Consider the following 18567-nt stretch of genomic DNA (forward strand, 5'->3'; position numbering starts at 1 on the left):
AACTAAAGTATTTAGTTGAACTTTCATTGACAAGTTAGAATCTAAAATGACTCTTAAAGTTCATAGAAATGGCTCTAATTTTAATTTTTCCCTACGTGCAGTATCAGATAAGGGAGTTGGAATTGAAGGAGGACCAAAGTACTATTACTGTTTATCATGTCTATAGTGCTGAAAGATATACTCAGTGCTGTACATTTAACATAGAGAATGACACGGGGACAAATTTTTCCCGACCCTGCAGGATCTCAATTTCCTCGTTCCATTCCCGCAAGTTTTGTCGCTGTCACTGTCCCTGCCCCATTCCTGTAAGTTCTGCCTTAACCACAAAAGCCTCAAGCACTTATGATTTTAAAATATTTGAGGCTTATGCAGATGAGGGCAGAGCTTGAAGGAATGGGGCAGGAACAGGAAGAGAATTTGCAAAGATGTTTGGCCCAGGCACCTAAGGCCCCACCTGTGAGTGGGGCTTGAAGCGCATGGGCCAATCAGACCCTAAGGCCCGGCATTCTGAGGATGGCGGGCCTGCTGGACGGATGGGCTTGGGACCCGTCTGTCCGTCCAACTTTTTTAAGGTACAAGGGGGGAGGATGTTGGGGTTGGGGGGTGGTGTCACGGGTCGGCGGGGGGGTCACGGGGTCGGCAGGTGCGGAGGGTTCTGCCCATATCTTAATGGGGTGGGGGGGGTGGGAGTTTTGCCAGGGCAGCAGGGCTTGAGCTCCCTCCTGCTCGGATTGAGTCTGGGGGGGGGGGGGGCTGGGGAAGGAGGGCTTGGGTTCCCTCCTGCCCAGATCGAGTTGGGGGGAGGGGGTCACTGGGGCAGGAGGGCTTGGGCTCCCTCCTGCCCGATCCAATCGGTAGGGGGGTGGATCACGGCAGGAGAGATTAACTATCTCTTCTGCCGCCATTGTTGTTTGGGGAGGAGTTCTTGTATTGGGCGTATGGGACTTAGGCTTTTTTTGGTTGATTATGGGCTCCTTTTACAAAGGTGTGCTAGCGTTTTTAGCGCATGCACTGGATTAGTGCACCCGAAAAACTACTGCCTGCTCAAGAGGAGGTGGTAGCAGCTAGCGTGTGCGGCATTTTAGCGTGCGCTAAAACTGCTAGCGCACCTTTGTAAAAGGAGGCCTATATGTGTTAGTGTAGACCAAGGGTGTCCAATCTTTTGGCTTCCCTGGGCCGCATTGGCCGAAAAAAAATGTTTCTGGGGCTGCGCAAATGCTGCAGCAAGACAGAGGAGGGAGCCGGCAAGATGGTAAACACCTGGGGAGCAGCAGAGGAAAACACTGCATCGCCCTCGACCGGGGCTGCACAAAATACTTCTTGGGGCAGCAGGTTGGACACCCCTGGTGTAGACGTTGTGGTGGTCTGGGCGTTTAAACAGCTGAACGTAGAGGCAGGCCATTATCAAAAAAACCTCCTTTTGGATTTTTATTTTTTTTTTGAGAATGGACATTTTCCCTGCTTCTACTTTCAGCATTTAGGGCCTAGGCCAAAAGGGGACTTAGAGACGTTTTTTTATTTTATTATGCCCCCTCCACATCTTCAGTTCCATCTTCAGCATGTCAGACTTTTCTTTTTATTTTGTGCCTTCCTGTACTTATTTTTCTCATGGTTGGTGTTTTTATCATGTTCCTGTATTTTACCTGACTTTGCTTCATTTTTTTCAATTTTTCATTTCTTGGCCTTTGGGCCACTCCAGGCCCATATTTGTGGCATCCTAGGGAAATTTTTTTTTCTCAAGATGGTGTCCAATTAGGATGTGCGCTGTAGTGCCTCAATTTTTGTTTTACAGTTTTTAATTTTAATTTTGATTTTGCATTTAGGCAGATTTTTTTTTTTTTTTTTCAATCCGTTTTTATTTTTTCTTAAGTTTCACTTTATGTTTTTTCATTTTACTTTTAATTTATGCTGAATGGTACAAAAATTAACACCTTTTGAATTATTGAGTTTGACTGTTATATAACCTCAGTCTAATGGTCCATTAGCATAGAGGCCTGAATTGCTGATCTCTGCCAAGGCCCTTCTTACCTGCCTTTGTTGTGGGGGGTGACAGCCATAGGGAAATTGCATCTCTCCAATTTGGAGACAGGCATTATGGCTGTGTGTGTAACAACTGGTGTGTTCACCGTGTTTGGGCCCTCTCTTTCTGCTGATTGCTTCAGGCTCTGCTTGCATTGGGATCTGTAACACCTTCTGGTCATCATTCCTTTTGGTTTTGATGACGAGGCCTGGGGGTCAGATCATAGCTAGAAAGATTGGTGCTGCAGTGGCACTTTCTCGATGGTCTTTGTTTGCATCCAGCTGTCATTCTGCTGCCTCTCCTGGAGTCCAAAGAGAAAATGAACCATCCAAGGCTGAATCACCATGACCTCTTACTGTTCTCATTGATGACCAGCTACCCTGGACTGTGCAATGAAGACAATGAGCATTTTGGAGCAGGCCATTGGAGCTGCAACATTTTGATTCCAGTCTTGGGGACTTGAAACGGAAGCTAATTGTGATTTTGGGTGGTGAGAAAGTTTAGGATTTATTTTATTTTATTTTTCATTTTCATTTGTTGAGTTACTGCAGATGGGCAGACTGGATGGGCCATTTGGCCTTTATCTGCCATCATGTTTTTAGTTTTAGGATTTTTTGGGGGGCAGGGGGCTCTTTGATACAAAAATTTTGAAGTTTTCGTAGTATTGTTTAGATTGTAAGCTCTTTCGAGCAGGGCCTAGTTTCTTACTCTTTGTGACTCTGTACAGCACTGATAGCGCTATAGAAATAATTAATAGTAGTATTGATCTTATTGTATTTTTCTTCTCCGTTTTCCTTCTTTTATATATCTCTGGTATGCAAGTAAATATTTTTTCATAGATACTATAGTGAGCCCGTCTGGGACAGAGAGGGAAGTTCAAAGTACCTAATTAGATATTTGCTTAAATAAATTTAATTGTTTTGTAAACCACTTTGAATCCTTTGGGAGATTTAGCCGTATATAAGACACCACATTAAATTAAATATTACTGTGTATGTTTAACTGTATCCTGCACAGAACTGGCAGATATAGTAGGCTATAAGTTTTAAAATAAATAAACTCAGAGACATTCTTGTAGGACGTCTTGCAGATTTGTTCAATAAATCCTTGGAGATGGGAGAGATTCCTTGGGATTGGAGAAGAGTGAATATGGTTCCTCTACACAAAAATGGGAACAGAGAAGAAATCAGAAACTACAGGGCGATGAACCTTTCTTCCGTTGTTTGAAAGATAATAGAAGCTTTGCTGAAGGAAAGAATAGTGAACTAGTTGGAATTGAATGGGTCACAAGATACGAGACAACACAGCTTCACCAAGGGGAAATTGTGCCAAACAAATCTGATTGACTTCATTGACTGGGTGACCAGAGAATTGGATAGAGGAGATGTGCTTGATGTAGTTTATTGGACTTCTGCAAAGCCTTTGACTTTGTCCCTCATAGGATGCTCATCAATAAACTTAGCAGGCTTAAGATAGAACCCAAAGTGGTGATCTGGATTAGAAATTGATTGACTGACAGATGTCAGAGAGTAGTGGTGAATGGAATTTGTTGTGAGGAAAGAAAGGTGAGTAGTGGAGTGCCCCAGGGATCGGTACATGAGTGATATTTCTGATGGTTTAAAAGGAAAAGTGTGTCTTTTTGCATATGACACCAAGGTTAGAAACATAGTGAACACATTGGAGGGAATGGAAACCATAAGAAGAGATCTGTGAATGTCTTGACATTTGGCAGTTAAAATTTAACATGAAGTGCAGAGTGATGCATTTGGGGAGTAAAATTAGGGTAGGGTATTGAGAAGCTGTTAAGCACAGACTGGGAGAGGGATCTTGACATGATAGTGTCCGAGGATCTCAAGGCTACGAAACAATGTGACAGAGGCCATAAACAGATGCTGGACTGCTGGAATTGCCAGCAGAAAAAGAGAGGTGTTAATGCCCCTGTACAAGACAGTGGTGTTGAGGCCCCACCTGGAATTTTATGTTCAGTTTTGGAGGCTGTATCTTGTAAGGATGTAAGAAGACTTGAAGCTGTCAAGTGAAAGGTGGCGAAAATGATATCTGGATTGGGCCGAGAGATGTGTGAGAAGAAGCTTGAATACCTGAATATGTGTGTGCCCTAGAGGAAAGAAGGGATAGAGAAGAAGGATATTAATCTACAAACAAATCTCTTCAAGAGGTGGAAAAATGGTAACACTAGAGGTCATAAAATGAGATTGCAGGAATGTCAGGAAATAGTTTTCATGGAGAGGGTGGTGGATGCCTAGAATGTCCTCCCTGATGGAGTTAAAAAATGCATGGGATAGACACAAAGGATCCCTAAATAAAAAGAGGGTATAGCAATGACACAGAACTGGAGCTATAAATGCACACTCCTGCTCCTCGTAATGAAGGAGTGGTGCTTAATGTTAGCAACAAGAAGAGAGCACCCAGCGGTTCATGGGAAAAGAGGAAAAACTAAAACAAAAAGAGAGTTCTGTGAAATCGATGTTCTTAATATGAGAGCCCGCTGGAGTGAGACTGCTTCCTAATCACCCGTGCAAGCTAAGTTTCAGAGTTTTTTTAAAATACTTGAAACGTTTATAGACACCTTTGGTTTGAAAAAATTACTTTGTTATCACAGTTAATTTCATCTCACAAGTTTCACAAATGAGCTCTTGTGATAAGGCGATGATAGAGCATTGAAACACTTATAGGGGCTTGTCCCCAGTTTGTGATTTCACCACCTTTTTCAAGGTTCTGAGCACCTCTATGGTTAAAAGACTCTTTTCATATAAGAAGTTCTTCTTGTTTTGTTTAGTTGCTTAATATGAAAGTTTCATTGGTCCAGGAAGTAAAAACCCACAAAAGGTCTTAAAACAATGTGGCTACTATACAAGTGATGCAAATAATGCAGTCAGTATGCGATGCAGACCCAACACGGTCCATGTTTTGGTTTAAAAAGCCTTCCTCGAGAGTCCTATGAAAATCTCTATATGTGTCAAAAACTTAAATATCTGTTTATATAAATTTTTGGCTGAAAAAATTTATGCATAACTCTGAAGTGATGAACCTAGATTAAAGTGAAAGTGCATTGATAAAATGTGAGGATATGAAAAATGAAAAAATGTATAAAGTTAATGCTAAAAGTGCATAAAAGGAAAAAAGATTGAATGAATGACAACAGGTTATACATGAAACAGAAGAAACTAAGTGAAAAGACAAGTATGATTACAAAAGTGATCATACCTCTATCCAAGGCAATGAAGGACAATACATACCAAATTGTAAACATATGAAATAGATTCCAAATGTAAAACTTTGAAACCAATAGAATCGGCTGCACTGTTGGGACTTCTTAAATGGCAGCCCCAATGGTGAAGCTGATGCTGGTCGGACATCTTCGGTCTGGGGCCAATATATGGCAAGATGGATTGGGATAGGCTAGGGTTAGCTTGGACAGCTACTCCAGCAGTGGGGCACTGTAGCTGATGCCAGGCAGACTTCTGCAGCCTATGTCCATTCATATAGTCCAGGGATCTCAAAGTCCCTCCTTGAGGGCCGCAATCCAGTCGGGTTTTCAGGATTTACCCATTGAATATGCATTGAAAGCAGTGCATGCACATAGATCTCATGCATATTCATTGGGGAAATCCTGAAAACCTGACTGGATTGCGACCCTCAAGGAGGGGACTTTGAGACCCCTGATATAGTCTGAGTATAGGTCTTGCCTATCTCAGGGAAGTGGGGAAAAAACATCTTAAAGTGGAGCATGAAAAATGAATAATTACTGGATTATTGGTTTAACATTGCCTCCAAAATGATTGTGGCTGTTGGACCGACTGGATGGACCTACACAGATCTTTATTTGCTGTAATCTACTATGTTGCTATGTAAGCGCCAGGGGCTGCAGACTATGAGAAAATGGTTCATAGACAAAATTGCGCGAGACAACGGCGCTCCGACAACTGAGCGCAAGGTTGACGGCGTGCCAAAGAAAAGCACTATTTTAAAGGGTTCCGATGGGGGGTGTTGGTGGGGAACCCCCCTATTTTACTTAACAGACATCGCACTGGCGTTGTGGGGTGTTTGGGGCGTTATTGCCTGTTTTTTAGGGAAAAAGTTCAGTTTTAAGTATAATGTGGGGGGTTACAACCCCACAAATCCCCCACAACGCCAGCGCAATGTCTGTTAAGTAAAGTGGGGGGATTCCCCCCCATACCCCCCGTCGGAGCTCTTTAAAATAGTGCTTTTCTTCGGCGCACCGTCAACCTTGCGCTCAGTTGTCTGCGCGCCGTTGTCTCACGCGATTTAGTCCCATCACCTGAGAAAATAATAACTCAAGCAGGCATTAGATCAGCAATCTTCAGTAGTCTCATTAACTTCTCCATTGGGTTCTCAGCAATCGCATGCTGGGAATCTGATTATGGAAAATATCAAACATCCCTTGGATACAATATTTGTTTATTTGAAAATTTAGATACCACATACTGGGTAAACTGCCTAGAAATCGTTTGGTTATGGCGGTATAGAAGAATAAAGTTATGTCATGTTATATGCGGTTTACAGATTACATACAAATCAATTTAAGCTCCATATACAAGCAATAGTAAAACAGATAACAGGAGTAACACAGGAAGGCATTAAGTCAGATGCATTTTCAACCTATCATCCTCCCAGCAAAATATCATAATAATCTAGGAAAAAATTAACAAACGCAAAGAACCAGAGGAAGGCATTAGCACAGGAAGGCATTCACGAATAGTTGCGTTTTCAACATTTTCTTGAAATTAATCCTCCCAGCACAAAGTCGCAGAATACCAGGCAGTGCATTCCAGAGCTTTGCGCCTGCCACAGACATCATTGTTGCCCTAATCCTAACATGAGAGATTGACATTTTACCCTCTAAACTCAATTTCATACTATTCTCAAACATTTTCTGGGATGGTATATTTTAAAAAAACCAACCAACCAACAACCCTGTAATACCATCAGAGAAACATGATATAAAATCAGTTGTATGTTTGAGAGAATCTTAAAATGTACTTTTGAGTTCCCAGACCCCCTCATTCTCAGATGTCTCCCAGGCTTTAGTAGTAGTCCAGGCATCTACAACACCTCACAATCCTTTTTCTGCTGTCATGATAAAGAAATGTAGTCTGTTGTTTCTTCCATTTGTTATGTTGATTCAATTTAGTTTGCAACAGGGCTGTGTTTCCTTTGCTTGGAAAAGAGCAGTCAGGCCAGTGGATGGGGAGGAATATTAATTAGTTCAAATTATGGGCCTGTAGTGCAACTTTGTTTATTTCAAAGATTGCAGAGAGATTGTTGGTAGATTACCTCAATTCATTTATTGAATAGAATACTATTCTGCATTGTAATTCAATAAGATTTTGTCCCTCTCATAATAATGAAACTATGCTTTTAGGGCTAGTGACTGATATTTGAGCAGCACTGTGTTACAGGTAAGGTTGCATTGCTTTTTATCATTGGACATTTTGGCAGCCTTCAATTTAGTGGATCATCGTTTGCTCCTTAATAGATTGCATTGTTTGGAGATTACAGGTAATGTGTTGGATTGGTTTACATCATAACTGAGTGATAGGGCCTATCGAGTCCTCTGTAATATAGAATAATCTAATGAATTTATGTTTGTGAGTGGATTACCTCAGGGCTCTTTGTTGTTATCCATGCTATTTAATATTCATGGCGCCATTAGTGAGTTTGATCCAATCACTGGGATTTATTCCGTATATCTAGGTGGACAACATTCAGATATTGGCCATCTTTTATAGTAATGACAATGAGGCATAGTCCTATTTAAATTCGTATTTCGTGGAATACAGTACAATGGAATGCAACGTAACATGTTCAAAATGAATGCAGTTCTTTTGTATTTTATTTATTTACTAGTCTTTAAGCCCGTTACTTTAACGGCTGCTAGAATATATGTCTGTCTGTCTTTCTTTCTATCTGTCTCTCTCCCTGCCCCCTATGTAGCATTCCCTCCCCCTCCATTTCTCTGTGCAGCAGCATTTCTCCCCCACCCCACTTTCCTGTACAGCAGCAGCATTCCCTCCCCCTCCATTTCCCTGTGCAGCAGCATTTCCCTCCCCCATCCCACTTCCCTGTGCAGCAGCAACAGCATTTCTCTCCCCCCCACTTCCCTGTGCAGCAGCCGCAGCAGTATTTCCTCCCCCTCCATTTCCCTATGCAGCAGCATTTCCCTCCCCCCACTTCCCTGTGCTGCAGCCGCAGCAGCATTCCCTCCCCCTACATTTCCCTGTGCAGCAGCATTACCCACCCCCCACCCCACTTCCCTGTGCAGCAACAGCAGAAGTATTTCCCTTCCCCTCCAGGTCCCTGTGCAGCAGCAGCATTTCTCCGCCCTCTCTTCCCTTCATGCGGTCTGGCACAGAAAAATAACAAAAACCAACAACAACCGCCAAGGGAATTAAAAAAAAAAAAATAAAAAAATACGCCGTACCTTTTAAAATCTCTCCTGTCCTCGCTAGACAGCTCTCATACTCAGATTAGGAGTACGGATGTGAGGAGCAAGCGGCGGGCCGAAGTGGGAGCACATAAGCTTGCTCCTGACCTGAGCGAGAGCTGTCTAGCGAGGGAGGGATACCGCTGGACTACCAGGCTGTTAAAAAAAAGGGTACCAACGATGGCGGCACTGCTGGGGAGGAAGGGTTTGAAAAGGTACAGTGGCGGCAGTGCTGGGGATGGGTTTGAAAAGCCGCTTGCTCCTGACCTGAGTGAGAGCCATCAACTTCGGTCGTTTAAATTTGTCACGGTGGCTCCTATCTCGATCCCCGCCTTCGTAAACTTTGGCAGTGGAGTATGCTGCCTGCATCGACTTCGGCCGTGGAGTATGGGGTCCGCGACAGAGGGAACTTTGTAAGCGCGCATGCGCACTGTTGCCAGCCACAGACCTACGGATCAGGGAACATGCTGGTAAGTGCGCATGCGTGCTTAGGGTTTTATTATTATAGATTTATTGTCAATACTTATATACCACATTAGACCAACGTGACTCAACATTCTATTAACCTGATGTCTTTAACTCTGTGTGGTATGCAGTTTCAAATTAGCACCAAAATCCAAGTCTTGGGAGTCCAGTTGGATTCTAGGTTGACCTTCCAGGGCCATATTACCACAGTGGTTTAGAAGTGTTTTTATAAATTGCACCAGATTCATTCAATTCAGCATTTTTGGGATAGAGGAACCCTTAGAATCATTTTACACTCATTGGTGCTTACTCGTGTGGAATAGATTATTGTAACTTACTGTTTCGGGGCATTTGCCAAAAGAGAACTCAAATGCCTAGAGTTGGTTCAGAATGTTGCTGTAAAATTAACATTGGGATGGAAGAAATAACAATCGATCGGGTTACTCCTCTTTTACAGGCGGAACACTGGTTGCCTATTCGTTTTTGCATTTTATACAAAATGCTCCTGTTAGTGTATACAATTTTTGGAGGAGGGACTCCAGAATTTTTGTCACAGTATTTAATATTGTACATGCCTATTCGATTGTTTTGCTTTACTCAGCAGAATTTATTACAAGCACCATCAATTCATTAAGTTTCCTTGGAAACGTTTAAGAGCACCATGTCTAATGCAGTGGGCACTGAACTTTGGGATCAGCTTCCTGGGGCTCTGTGTTCTGAGTCCTCTTTACCCTCCTTTAAGCGATTTCTTAAAGCACATTTCTTTTGGGAAGCATTTTATGTCGATCCATGAATGATTTATCTTTTGTTTTTCTGGACTTATGTTATTTTAGGCTTGTAAGAGTAGGACTGTCAGTCAGGACTAAAGAGAATACACTAGGCACATATTTTTATTTCTTTTCTGTCCTATCGAGCAAATGGAGTTCCTTACATTCTTTAGAATTGTTTATCGATGGGAGGGAAGGGGATAAGTTTAATTTGATAAGATTAATTGTAGAATTTCAAGTGATATATCTATGTTAAAATGTTAATATCAATGTTGATGTACTTGATGTAAGTTATAAAATAAATAAAGAATTATAAAAAAAAAAAAAAAGAATTGTTTATCGATTTTTACCTCACCTTGATATAATTTTTTTCTTTGGGCATTTAATCGAATGTAGTAAACCGTTTTTGTTTTTTTTTTAAAAATCTTTATTAAGTTTTCAAGACTAATACAAAGTGCAGGAAATTATATGAACATTAATAATCAAAATAAGCACTTATATTCAATCAATAACAATGCAGAAAAAATAACTCCCCTCCCTTCCAATACATTCAATCAAGGAATAAACAAAAGAGAGATCCCCACCTCCCACTCTCCCACCCTGTCCTGGATGTGCATGGAAATAAACAAAAATTAAAGTCAAAAGACAACTATAATGAAGTAATAAAAGATATCAACGGGCCCCAATCCAGTTTAAATAAATTGCTATGCCCCAACCTATCAGCATCCATTTTCTAAACTTATAGCTTTAGCATAAACTCGCTCACCAAAAAGGAAAATTAAGGCGATCGTAATTTTTCCAATTACCTTTTGCATGGCTATCCCTGTCATAATTAGGAAAAGTCGGCATTTATAGCGGTCCATGGGGGGTTTAATATGCAATAATGTTCCACATATGACTACCTCATATGTCAGTGGAATTGTTGATTCTAGTATAATATTAATCTGTCCCCATATTAACTTCCAAAAGTTGAGTATCGGTGGACAATAGAACAGATGATCCAATGTCCCAATGTCTAGATGACAGTGCCAGCATCTATTAGATTTAGAACTGTCTAACTTTTGCAAACGAACTGGGGTCCAAAAAACAAGAAAAACTAGGCTTGACTCATAGATGCTGATGCTGTATATCTCATCCTCCAAGTCCAAATTTGTGGCCATTGAGACGCAGAAATATACTGCTTTATCTCAATGCTCCAAATGTCTCTAAGACTAGTTTTTGGTTTTTTATTCAAGAGTTCAGATATTAATTTATACCACCGGGTGGCCTGATGCCCTAATAAATCTATCTGGATGCATAGGACCTGCAAGCTGTAACGCTTTTTTAGATTCCGCCAATCAGGAAACCCGCTCTGAATGGCCTGCTTCAGCTGCAACAAATGTAGTAAACCTTAACCTATGGCATTTTAAGTAACCCGCCCTTGCTGAGAAAGAGACCATGTCCTGATTTTACAAAGATTTCTAAAGACTGTATAGGATAGTGAAATCTATACATAACACAGGACTCCTTTTACTAAGGTGCGCTAGCGTTTTTAGCGCACGCAGGATATTACCACACACTACGCGGCTAGAACTAATGCCAGCTCAATGCTGGCGTTAAGGTCTAGCGCAGGGGTATCGGGTTTTCAGGATTTCCCCAATGAATATGCATGAGATCTATTTGCATGCACTGCTTTCAATGCATATTCATTGGGGAAATCCTGAAAACCCGACAGGACTGCGGCCCTCGAGGACCGACATTGGACACCCCTGGTCTAGCGTGTGCGGCAATTCAGCGTGTTAATAATGCCCTAACACAGCTTAATAAAAGGAGTCCACAGTTCATGCTATTTATCATAACATTTTGATTGTATAAATAGCATTTCTTCTTTTGTGGCTTTTTTTATAGAATTAAAGGCAAGGACTTTTTTTTTCTATTGTAGCTGCCAAATTTACATTAACTGAATACAGAGAAATGTATTTAAGCTATCTCAAAGTGAGGTGATTATTTTGGTGCCTTAATATTGTGCAAGGCAGCAAGAGAAACAAAGGGCTCCTTTTACGATGCCGCGGTAGCGGTTTAACGTGCGTAATAGCGTGCGCTAAACCGCCGGACGCGCTAGCCGCTACCGCCTCCTCTTGAGCAGGCGGTAGTTTTTCGGCCGGCGCGGGGCTTAGTGCGTGATGAAAAATCACGCGCGTTAAAACCCGCTAGCGCGGCTTCGTAAAAGGAGCCCAAAGTAACTCTTGTTTGAAATGTTGTTCACAAATGATGTATTACAGAGGTGACAACATGGCTATGAGAAAGGATATCCCAAAAATATGTCAAAGGATAAACAGAGGTGATGTAACTTTCTAAGTAGTAATGATGTTTTTGAGATATGTAAGGAAAAAAGATCATTGTACCGAATGATCATATTGCTTGCTAATTATTAACTGTGCCCTCATTAAATCAGGCAAATGAATTAATTTTAACATTTTACAAAGAATAATTGGACAGGAGCAGAGTGTTATGAGATCTGATTATAGCTCTTTCATAATTATAATCCTTCTACCCTGAAAGGCATCTGGTTTAAATTTAATAATAATTAGCTAACACAGTACTGATTAAAGCATATAAGAACAGTGCAGATGTCATGGTGGAGAAACATTTGCTGACATGATGAAATTGTAGGGAAAAATAAGCTTAAATCTGTTGTTTCACAATATAGGATAGTTGCAGTTCAAAAGTAATAGCTGCCAGTGAGGGTAAATTCAGGTCGTGAATGACAATAGAAAGACAGAGAAGTGCCAGGAAAATGCTGAGTGCTGCTTTACCTACTAAATAAGCACCAAGGGGAGAAGACTGTGGGCCTTTTGTCTTATTTCAATTTCTTTCTAAAGTGAGGCTATTTGGAATATTCAACTCCTAACTCCTCTCACATTGGGTTCTACATCCCCAACACTATATGTCAAGTTAGATTGTAAGCTCTTCCGAGCAGGGACAGTCTATTAAATGTCAAAATGTACAGTGCTGCGTACGCCTTTCAGCGCTATATAATTGATATTGTAGTATTAGTAGATGATAGTGAACATCGGGTGCCAAATTTAGGGAGGAAGATATTAAGATGCATTACAGCTGTAAGTTGCATACCCCCTCCCCCTTTAAGTTGACTTAAAGGCCCTAATGTTGCTTGACATTTTATCATGGTGATATTTAAGTCACCATGGGCTACATAAAAATGATATAAAGGAGTGGAGTAGTAGCCTATTAGTACAGCGTCTTTGCATTGCAATAGACTGAGTGCAATGAATTGAGATCCTGGGGAACAGAGTTCAAATAACTTAGGCCTAGATTCACTAAACCTTCCTGAGGTGTCGGAGTCAATCAGGGCCTTAGTCCCCTCCCCGGTGTATCACATGATGCACTGGGGCGGGGCCTAAAGCTCAGTTGCGTTGGAGGAAGCTGAGGAGCAGGAGGGACTGAACACCCCTCCTGCTCCCAACTTTTTGCAGGTACGGGGAGGGTGGCTTCCGCGTCTGGTGGCATAATTTAGAAGCAGTGGTGGTGGTGGGGGGGGGAAGTCAGCAGTCGGGAAACGGACCCGCGTTTGTTTTGGGGAGGAGGGAAGGGAAGAAGGAGTCGGGGAGTCGGCAGGAGGGAGTCTGTATCCCTCCTGCCATTTTTGTTAGCACGGTGTGGGGAGCGCCAATGGCAGGAGGGAGTCGGTATCTCTCCTGCCATTTTATGGGGTTTGGGGAGGGAGGAAGGGAGCCCTGACAGCAGTGACAGCTTCTCCTGTCACTACTGTCAGGGCTCTGCCCCTACTCAATCACTTACTGAGCGATTGAGTTGGGGAGTTTGCATGCAAATGATTTGCACCTCCGTGCATTAAAACATAATAGTGAATCAATTGCTGTTGGAAAATTGGCCGAAAAATCGGCCAACAGCGATTGAGTCGTTATTGTTAGTGAACCTAGGCCTTAATCCTTTAATGCCTCAGGTACAAAAACTTAGATTGTGAGTCCACTAGGGAAAGAGAGAGTACCTGCATATAATGTGTGCAGCACCGCCTATGTCTAGTAGCACTATAGAAATGATAGGTGGTAGTAGCAGAGATGAAAAAATGCAAATATTTGTAGCTTATTACTATATAAAATGCAAATATTTGCAGCTTATTACTATATAAAAACCCTAATGCAACTTACAGGGCAGGATTAATCCTTTGATGGGCCCTAGGCACACAAGTACACTGGGCCTCCGACCCCACTCATGGCCTGACCCCACCCTACCCCATCCCACCCATAGTCCCATTCCCCAAACAATTAAAGGCTTTTCTTGAAAATAAGATACAGACCCAAGTTAGGGGTCCACGGGAAGAAATAGGAGATTAGCCTAAAGAGGAAGGAAGTCTAATTAAATTTTTAGTCCTATCTGAGATGTCGTCAATTGTTTAGAGTATTTCTTAATTTCGTTGTGCCTCTTTTTCCTTAAAATTTTCTCCCCTGCTACTTGAGGACTTACAGGGGATTTAGCTATATGACTATTTTTGATACATGTTCTTATTCCAAAATGCATTCCATACCTGATAACTTACTCTTCCCTCAGGGAGAGAAATATTCTCTTACCAATTATGCTTACCCTTTTCCCCACCCTTTTTCAACTATAATTTTATTGTAACTATGCTTTCCTTTACCCTTTTTTCCTCTTGGTTTCATGTCAGTCCTGTTTGTTCTTGTATTCCCCTCAATTTTATTAGAGTACTTTTTTAACCTTTTACTGTATTTACTTTATTGTAAACTGTCTAGATCAGTATGTCTCAAACTCTCTCGAGCTAGGGCACACTAAAGGTAGTGGTCACGGCTCAAGGCACCTGGAACTGCGTGGACGTTGCCGTGATGACATCACACGCATGTGTGACATCATCACATCGACGCATGCGCAGAGGCCCTCCAGACGGGCCCTGACACACCAGTAGGGGGTGCCATCAGGAAAGAGGGCCGGAGAAAAGGAGAGGCGCCGGCGCCAGCTGATTGCCTACAGCAGTGTTTCTCAAATACTTCAAGCTAAGTACCCCCTAAGTCTAACAAATATCAATTGAGTACCCCAACCACAGACCTCCCAAGCTCCATCCTAGGCCTACCCAAGCTCTTCCCCAGATCCCACCCCCCTTTACTAATTGTAATGCAATTTTTTTCCATTCATTTTTCATATGCACACAATATACACAGCAGATACAAATTCTCAAAACTGACATATTTCAATCACTATATTGAAAATAAAATCATTTACCCTACCTTTGTTATCTGGTAACTTTATTTTTTATGTTTCCAGGGCCTTCTTGTCCATTGACTGTTTTTCTCTCCTTCTTCACTTTCTGCCTTGCATCCATTTTTGGCATTAACTTAACTTTCAATTTCTCTGCTCTCTTCTCAAAATTTACTTTTCCATTTCTTACCTTACCTTCCTATCTCTCTCTCCTTCCCTCCCCGTTTCCATGGTCTAACATCTCTCTCTTCTTCCCCCCCCCCAGTAGTCCAGAATCTCTCTCCTTTCCTCCCAGTTGTCCAACATCTCCCTCCTTTCTTTCCCCCCTTTCCAGTCTGGCATCTCTCTCCTCTCCTTCCCATAATCTGGCATCTCTGTCTATTACTACTACTATTATTATTTCTATAGCGCTACCAGACTCCCCTCCTTCCCTTCCATTCCCTGATCTGGTATCTCTCCCTTCCTTTAGTCATCTCTCCTTCCCCCGGTGTAACATTTCTCTCTCCCTTCCTCCTTTCTGCCCCCTGCAGTCCATCTCCCTTCCATTCCTCCTTTCTGGCCCCCTCCCAGTCCAACATTTCTCCCTCTTTCCACCAGTCCAACATTTTTTTCTCTCTTCCACCCGCATGCTGCTTCTCCTACAGTCCTCTTTCCCTCTCCCAACTAACTTCTCTCCATAAGTCCATCTTTTACTCTATGCCCTCTTCCCCTTCCCTTGAGTGTGACATTTCTCCCTCCCTCCTTTCTATCCTCCCCATCAATCTCGCTCTCTCCATGAGTCCAACACTGTCTGCCTCCTGCACGCTTTCTCTCTCTCTCCTTGCCTCTTCCCTCGAGTGACATCCCTCCTTCCCAACCCCCCCAACCTAACGTGCTCTCTTCCCATGCACCATTTCTCCCTCTCCTCCACCCCATGTCCATTTCACCCTCTTTCATCACTCTCATTCTTCCTGCAACAGTTTTATTTCCTTCCCTCCCCAACCCCACTCACAACTAATATGATCTCTCCCTATGCACCATCTCACCCTCCCCTCCAGTGTGCAGCACCTTTCCTTTCCCTCCCCTTCCTCCAGGTCCAGCAGCACCTCTTCTCCCCTCCCTTTCCCTCTCCCCTGTCCAGTAGCACCTCTCCCTCTCCCCATGTCCAGCAGTACCTTTCTTCCCTTCCCTTTCCCACCTCCCCTGTCCAGCAGTACCCTTTCTCCCTACTCTTTCCCTCCTCCCCTGTCCAGCAGTACCTCTCCTCTCTCAGGCGGCAGCGCACTGTGCATTTAACTTTACCACACAGCTAGCATTAGTTTAGACTCGGTCCCATCAGGCAGCCTCGGGGCCTTTGCTAGGGCGGCCCGCCTCTGATGAAAGAGGAAGTTGCATCATTGAAGCAGACCAGCGTAGCAAAGGCCCCAAGGCTGTCTGAGGGAACCACATCTAAACTAATGCTAGCAGCAGCTGTGTGGCGAAGTTAAATGCACACTGAGCTGCCGCTGCTGGTCTGGGGGTGGGGAGAGAAGACGAGGAAGCCAGGTGTCCGGGAGATATGTAATGGCAGCAGGAAGTTGCTAGACATGTAGCGCTGGCACCATACCACATGTTGAGAACCTCTGGCCTTATAGGACATGCCTCTGGCAGCCCGAGGCACACCCTGTAGGCAAGTCAGCTGGCCGGCGCCTCTTTTCCTCCTCAGTGTGCCGCGGCACACTTGGAATCTCAGGAGGCACACTAGTGTGCCGCTGCACACAGTTCACAGTACACTGGTCTAGATATTTGTGATAGATGGTATATCAAGAAACTCTTAAACTTGGCATTGGGTGGAAGTTTTTAGCATATTGTCCACGATGACACTTGGATATTTTTGAGTACTGACCTCCAAGGTGGACCCTAGCATCCGGTAACTATGATTTGGATTATTCTTTCCAATGTGCATCACTTTCATTTGTCTACATAAATTTCATCTGTCATTTGGATGCCCAGTCTTCCAATTTCCTAAGGTGTTCCTGCAAATTTTCACAGTCCACATGTGTTAACAACTTTGAACAGTTTAATATCATCTGCAAATTTAATCACCTTGCTTGTCGTTCCAATTTCCAGATCATTTATAAATAAGTTAATAGCACTGGTCCTAGTACAGATCCCTTCGGCACACCACTATTTACCCTCCTCCATTGAGAAAAATGGTACTTTAAACCCTACCTTTTGTTTCCTATCCGAAAACCAATTCTTAATCCACAATTGAACATTGCCTCCTATCCCGTGGCTCCTTAATTTTCTCAGGAAACTTCTCTGTAACATTTTCCTTTTAAAATAAGTTTGCAGTCTCCTAGTTTCCAAGCTGTAGTGTTAATGATCAACATAACATATACTGTATGTCTTCTTTACTGGAATGTGTTTTTATAAGTGGCACACCACAGTTGTGGTTACAGTGTTTTGCTAATGACCTGGGTGGAGGAGCACTGAGCACATTGTAGAGTCTTTCACTTAACAAAGGTTGTGGATATAAAACATTAAGAAAGCATAAGAAAAAATATTTTTTAAAAATAGTAAAAATAATAAGAAGCATTACAGCATTATATTTTTGATGCATATAGTGCAGGGATCTCAAAGTCCCTCCTTGAGGGCCGCAATCCAGTCAGGTTTTCAGGATTTCCCCAATGAATATGCATTGAAAGCAGTGCATGCACATAGATCTCATGCATAGTCATTGGGGAAATCCTGAAAACCCAACTGGATTGCGGCCCTCGAGGAGGGACTTTGAGACCCCTGATATAGTGTGAATGCTTTATAGGGTCCGGTTGGATTTTTATCACAGTATTTTTTATCATTGTACTTTTCTAATTGAATTTTTATGGTTTTATATGTCAAGTGTTTAATAAATTATCTCCAGAACATCTGTACCCACAGTTTTTGTTTTTGTTTTCATCAGTGCTGTATAGTACAAATAAAGATCCCAAGCAAAATAAGGTTATTCTCAGTATTCACCATTTTTCTAGGTGGATAAAGTTTGAAGAGAAGGTGGAACAGGGTGGAGAACGGTGGAGTAAACCTCATGTTGCCACGCTGTCCTTGCACAGCTTATTTGAACTCAGGACATGTATAGAGAAAGGAACGATACTACTGGACTTGGAGGCCACTACTCTCCCACAAGTTGTTGGTGAGTAAAATTTTTCAGATTTACATTAACCCATAAGAAATGTTTAAACTACCTCCCTCAAATATTTAGTTTAATTTAATTGGTAATTTAGGCACCCTTTTACTAAGCGCTGTTAATGAGTGCCACGTGGCAACCTCAATGAAGCCCATAGGGATTTAAAGTTTTGTGTGGTTACCACACCGGCCCATGCTAATCAGGCCTTAGTTAAAAGGAGGCCTTAATGTACCGTCTTGCATCTGTTTAAGGAAAAACAAAGTGGCTCAGAACCATAAATTGTGTTGCAAAGATATAGGATTTTGTACTGAGGCTGTTGTCCTCCTTTAGTTGCTAACTTTGCAGAAGGGTGTCATTTATATCTTTCAGCTCCTTCCCTTCACCAGTAGAGAATAGCTTTCTCTTCAGTTTTTCCTTCTGCAAGTGAGCTGAGGTTCTGCTCTGCGCTGCTTCATTTTATCATTTTTGGATATTTTTGTCC

At 42.4% G+C, this 18567-nt stretch overlaps 1 protein-coding gene across 7 annotated transcripts in view; it reads left to right on the top strand.

Annotated features, from left to right (window-relative positions):
• SLC4A4 (solute carrier family 4 member 4) overlaps positions 1-18567 on the top strand; it is a 534858-nt gene that overhangs the window by 264242 nt on the left and 252049 nt on the right. For all 7 annotated transcript variants that reach the window (XM_033961203.1, XM_033961239.1, XM_033961185.1 and 4 more), the window contains one exon: positions 17932-18092. In XM_033961203.1, the coding sequence (XP_033817094.1) occupies positions 17932-18092 (161 nt within the window). The remainder of the gene's footprint in view (positions 1-17931; positions 18093-18567) is intronic.

Source organism: Geotrypetes seraphini, chromosome 1, assembly GCF_902459505.1.
Source record: "Geotrypetes seraphini chromosome 1, aGeoSer1.1, whole genome shotgun sequence".
NCBI classification, from domain to species: domain Eukaryota; kingdom Metazoa; phylum Chordata; class Amphibia; order Gymnophiona; family Dermophiidae; genus Geotrypetes; species Geotrypetes seraphini.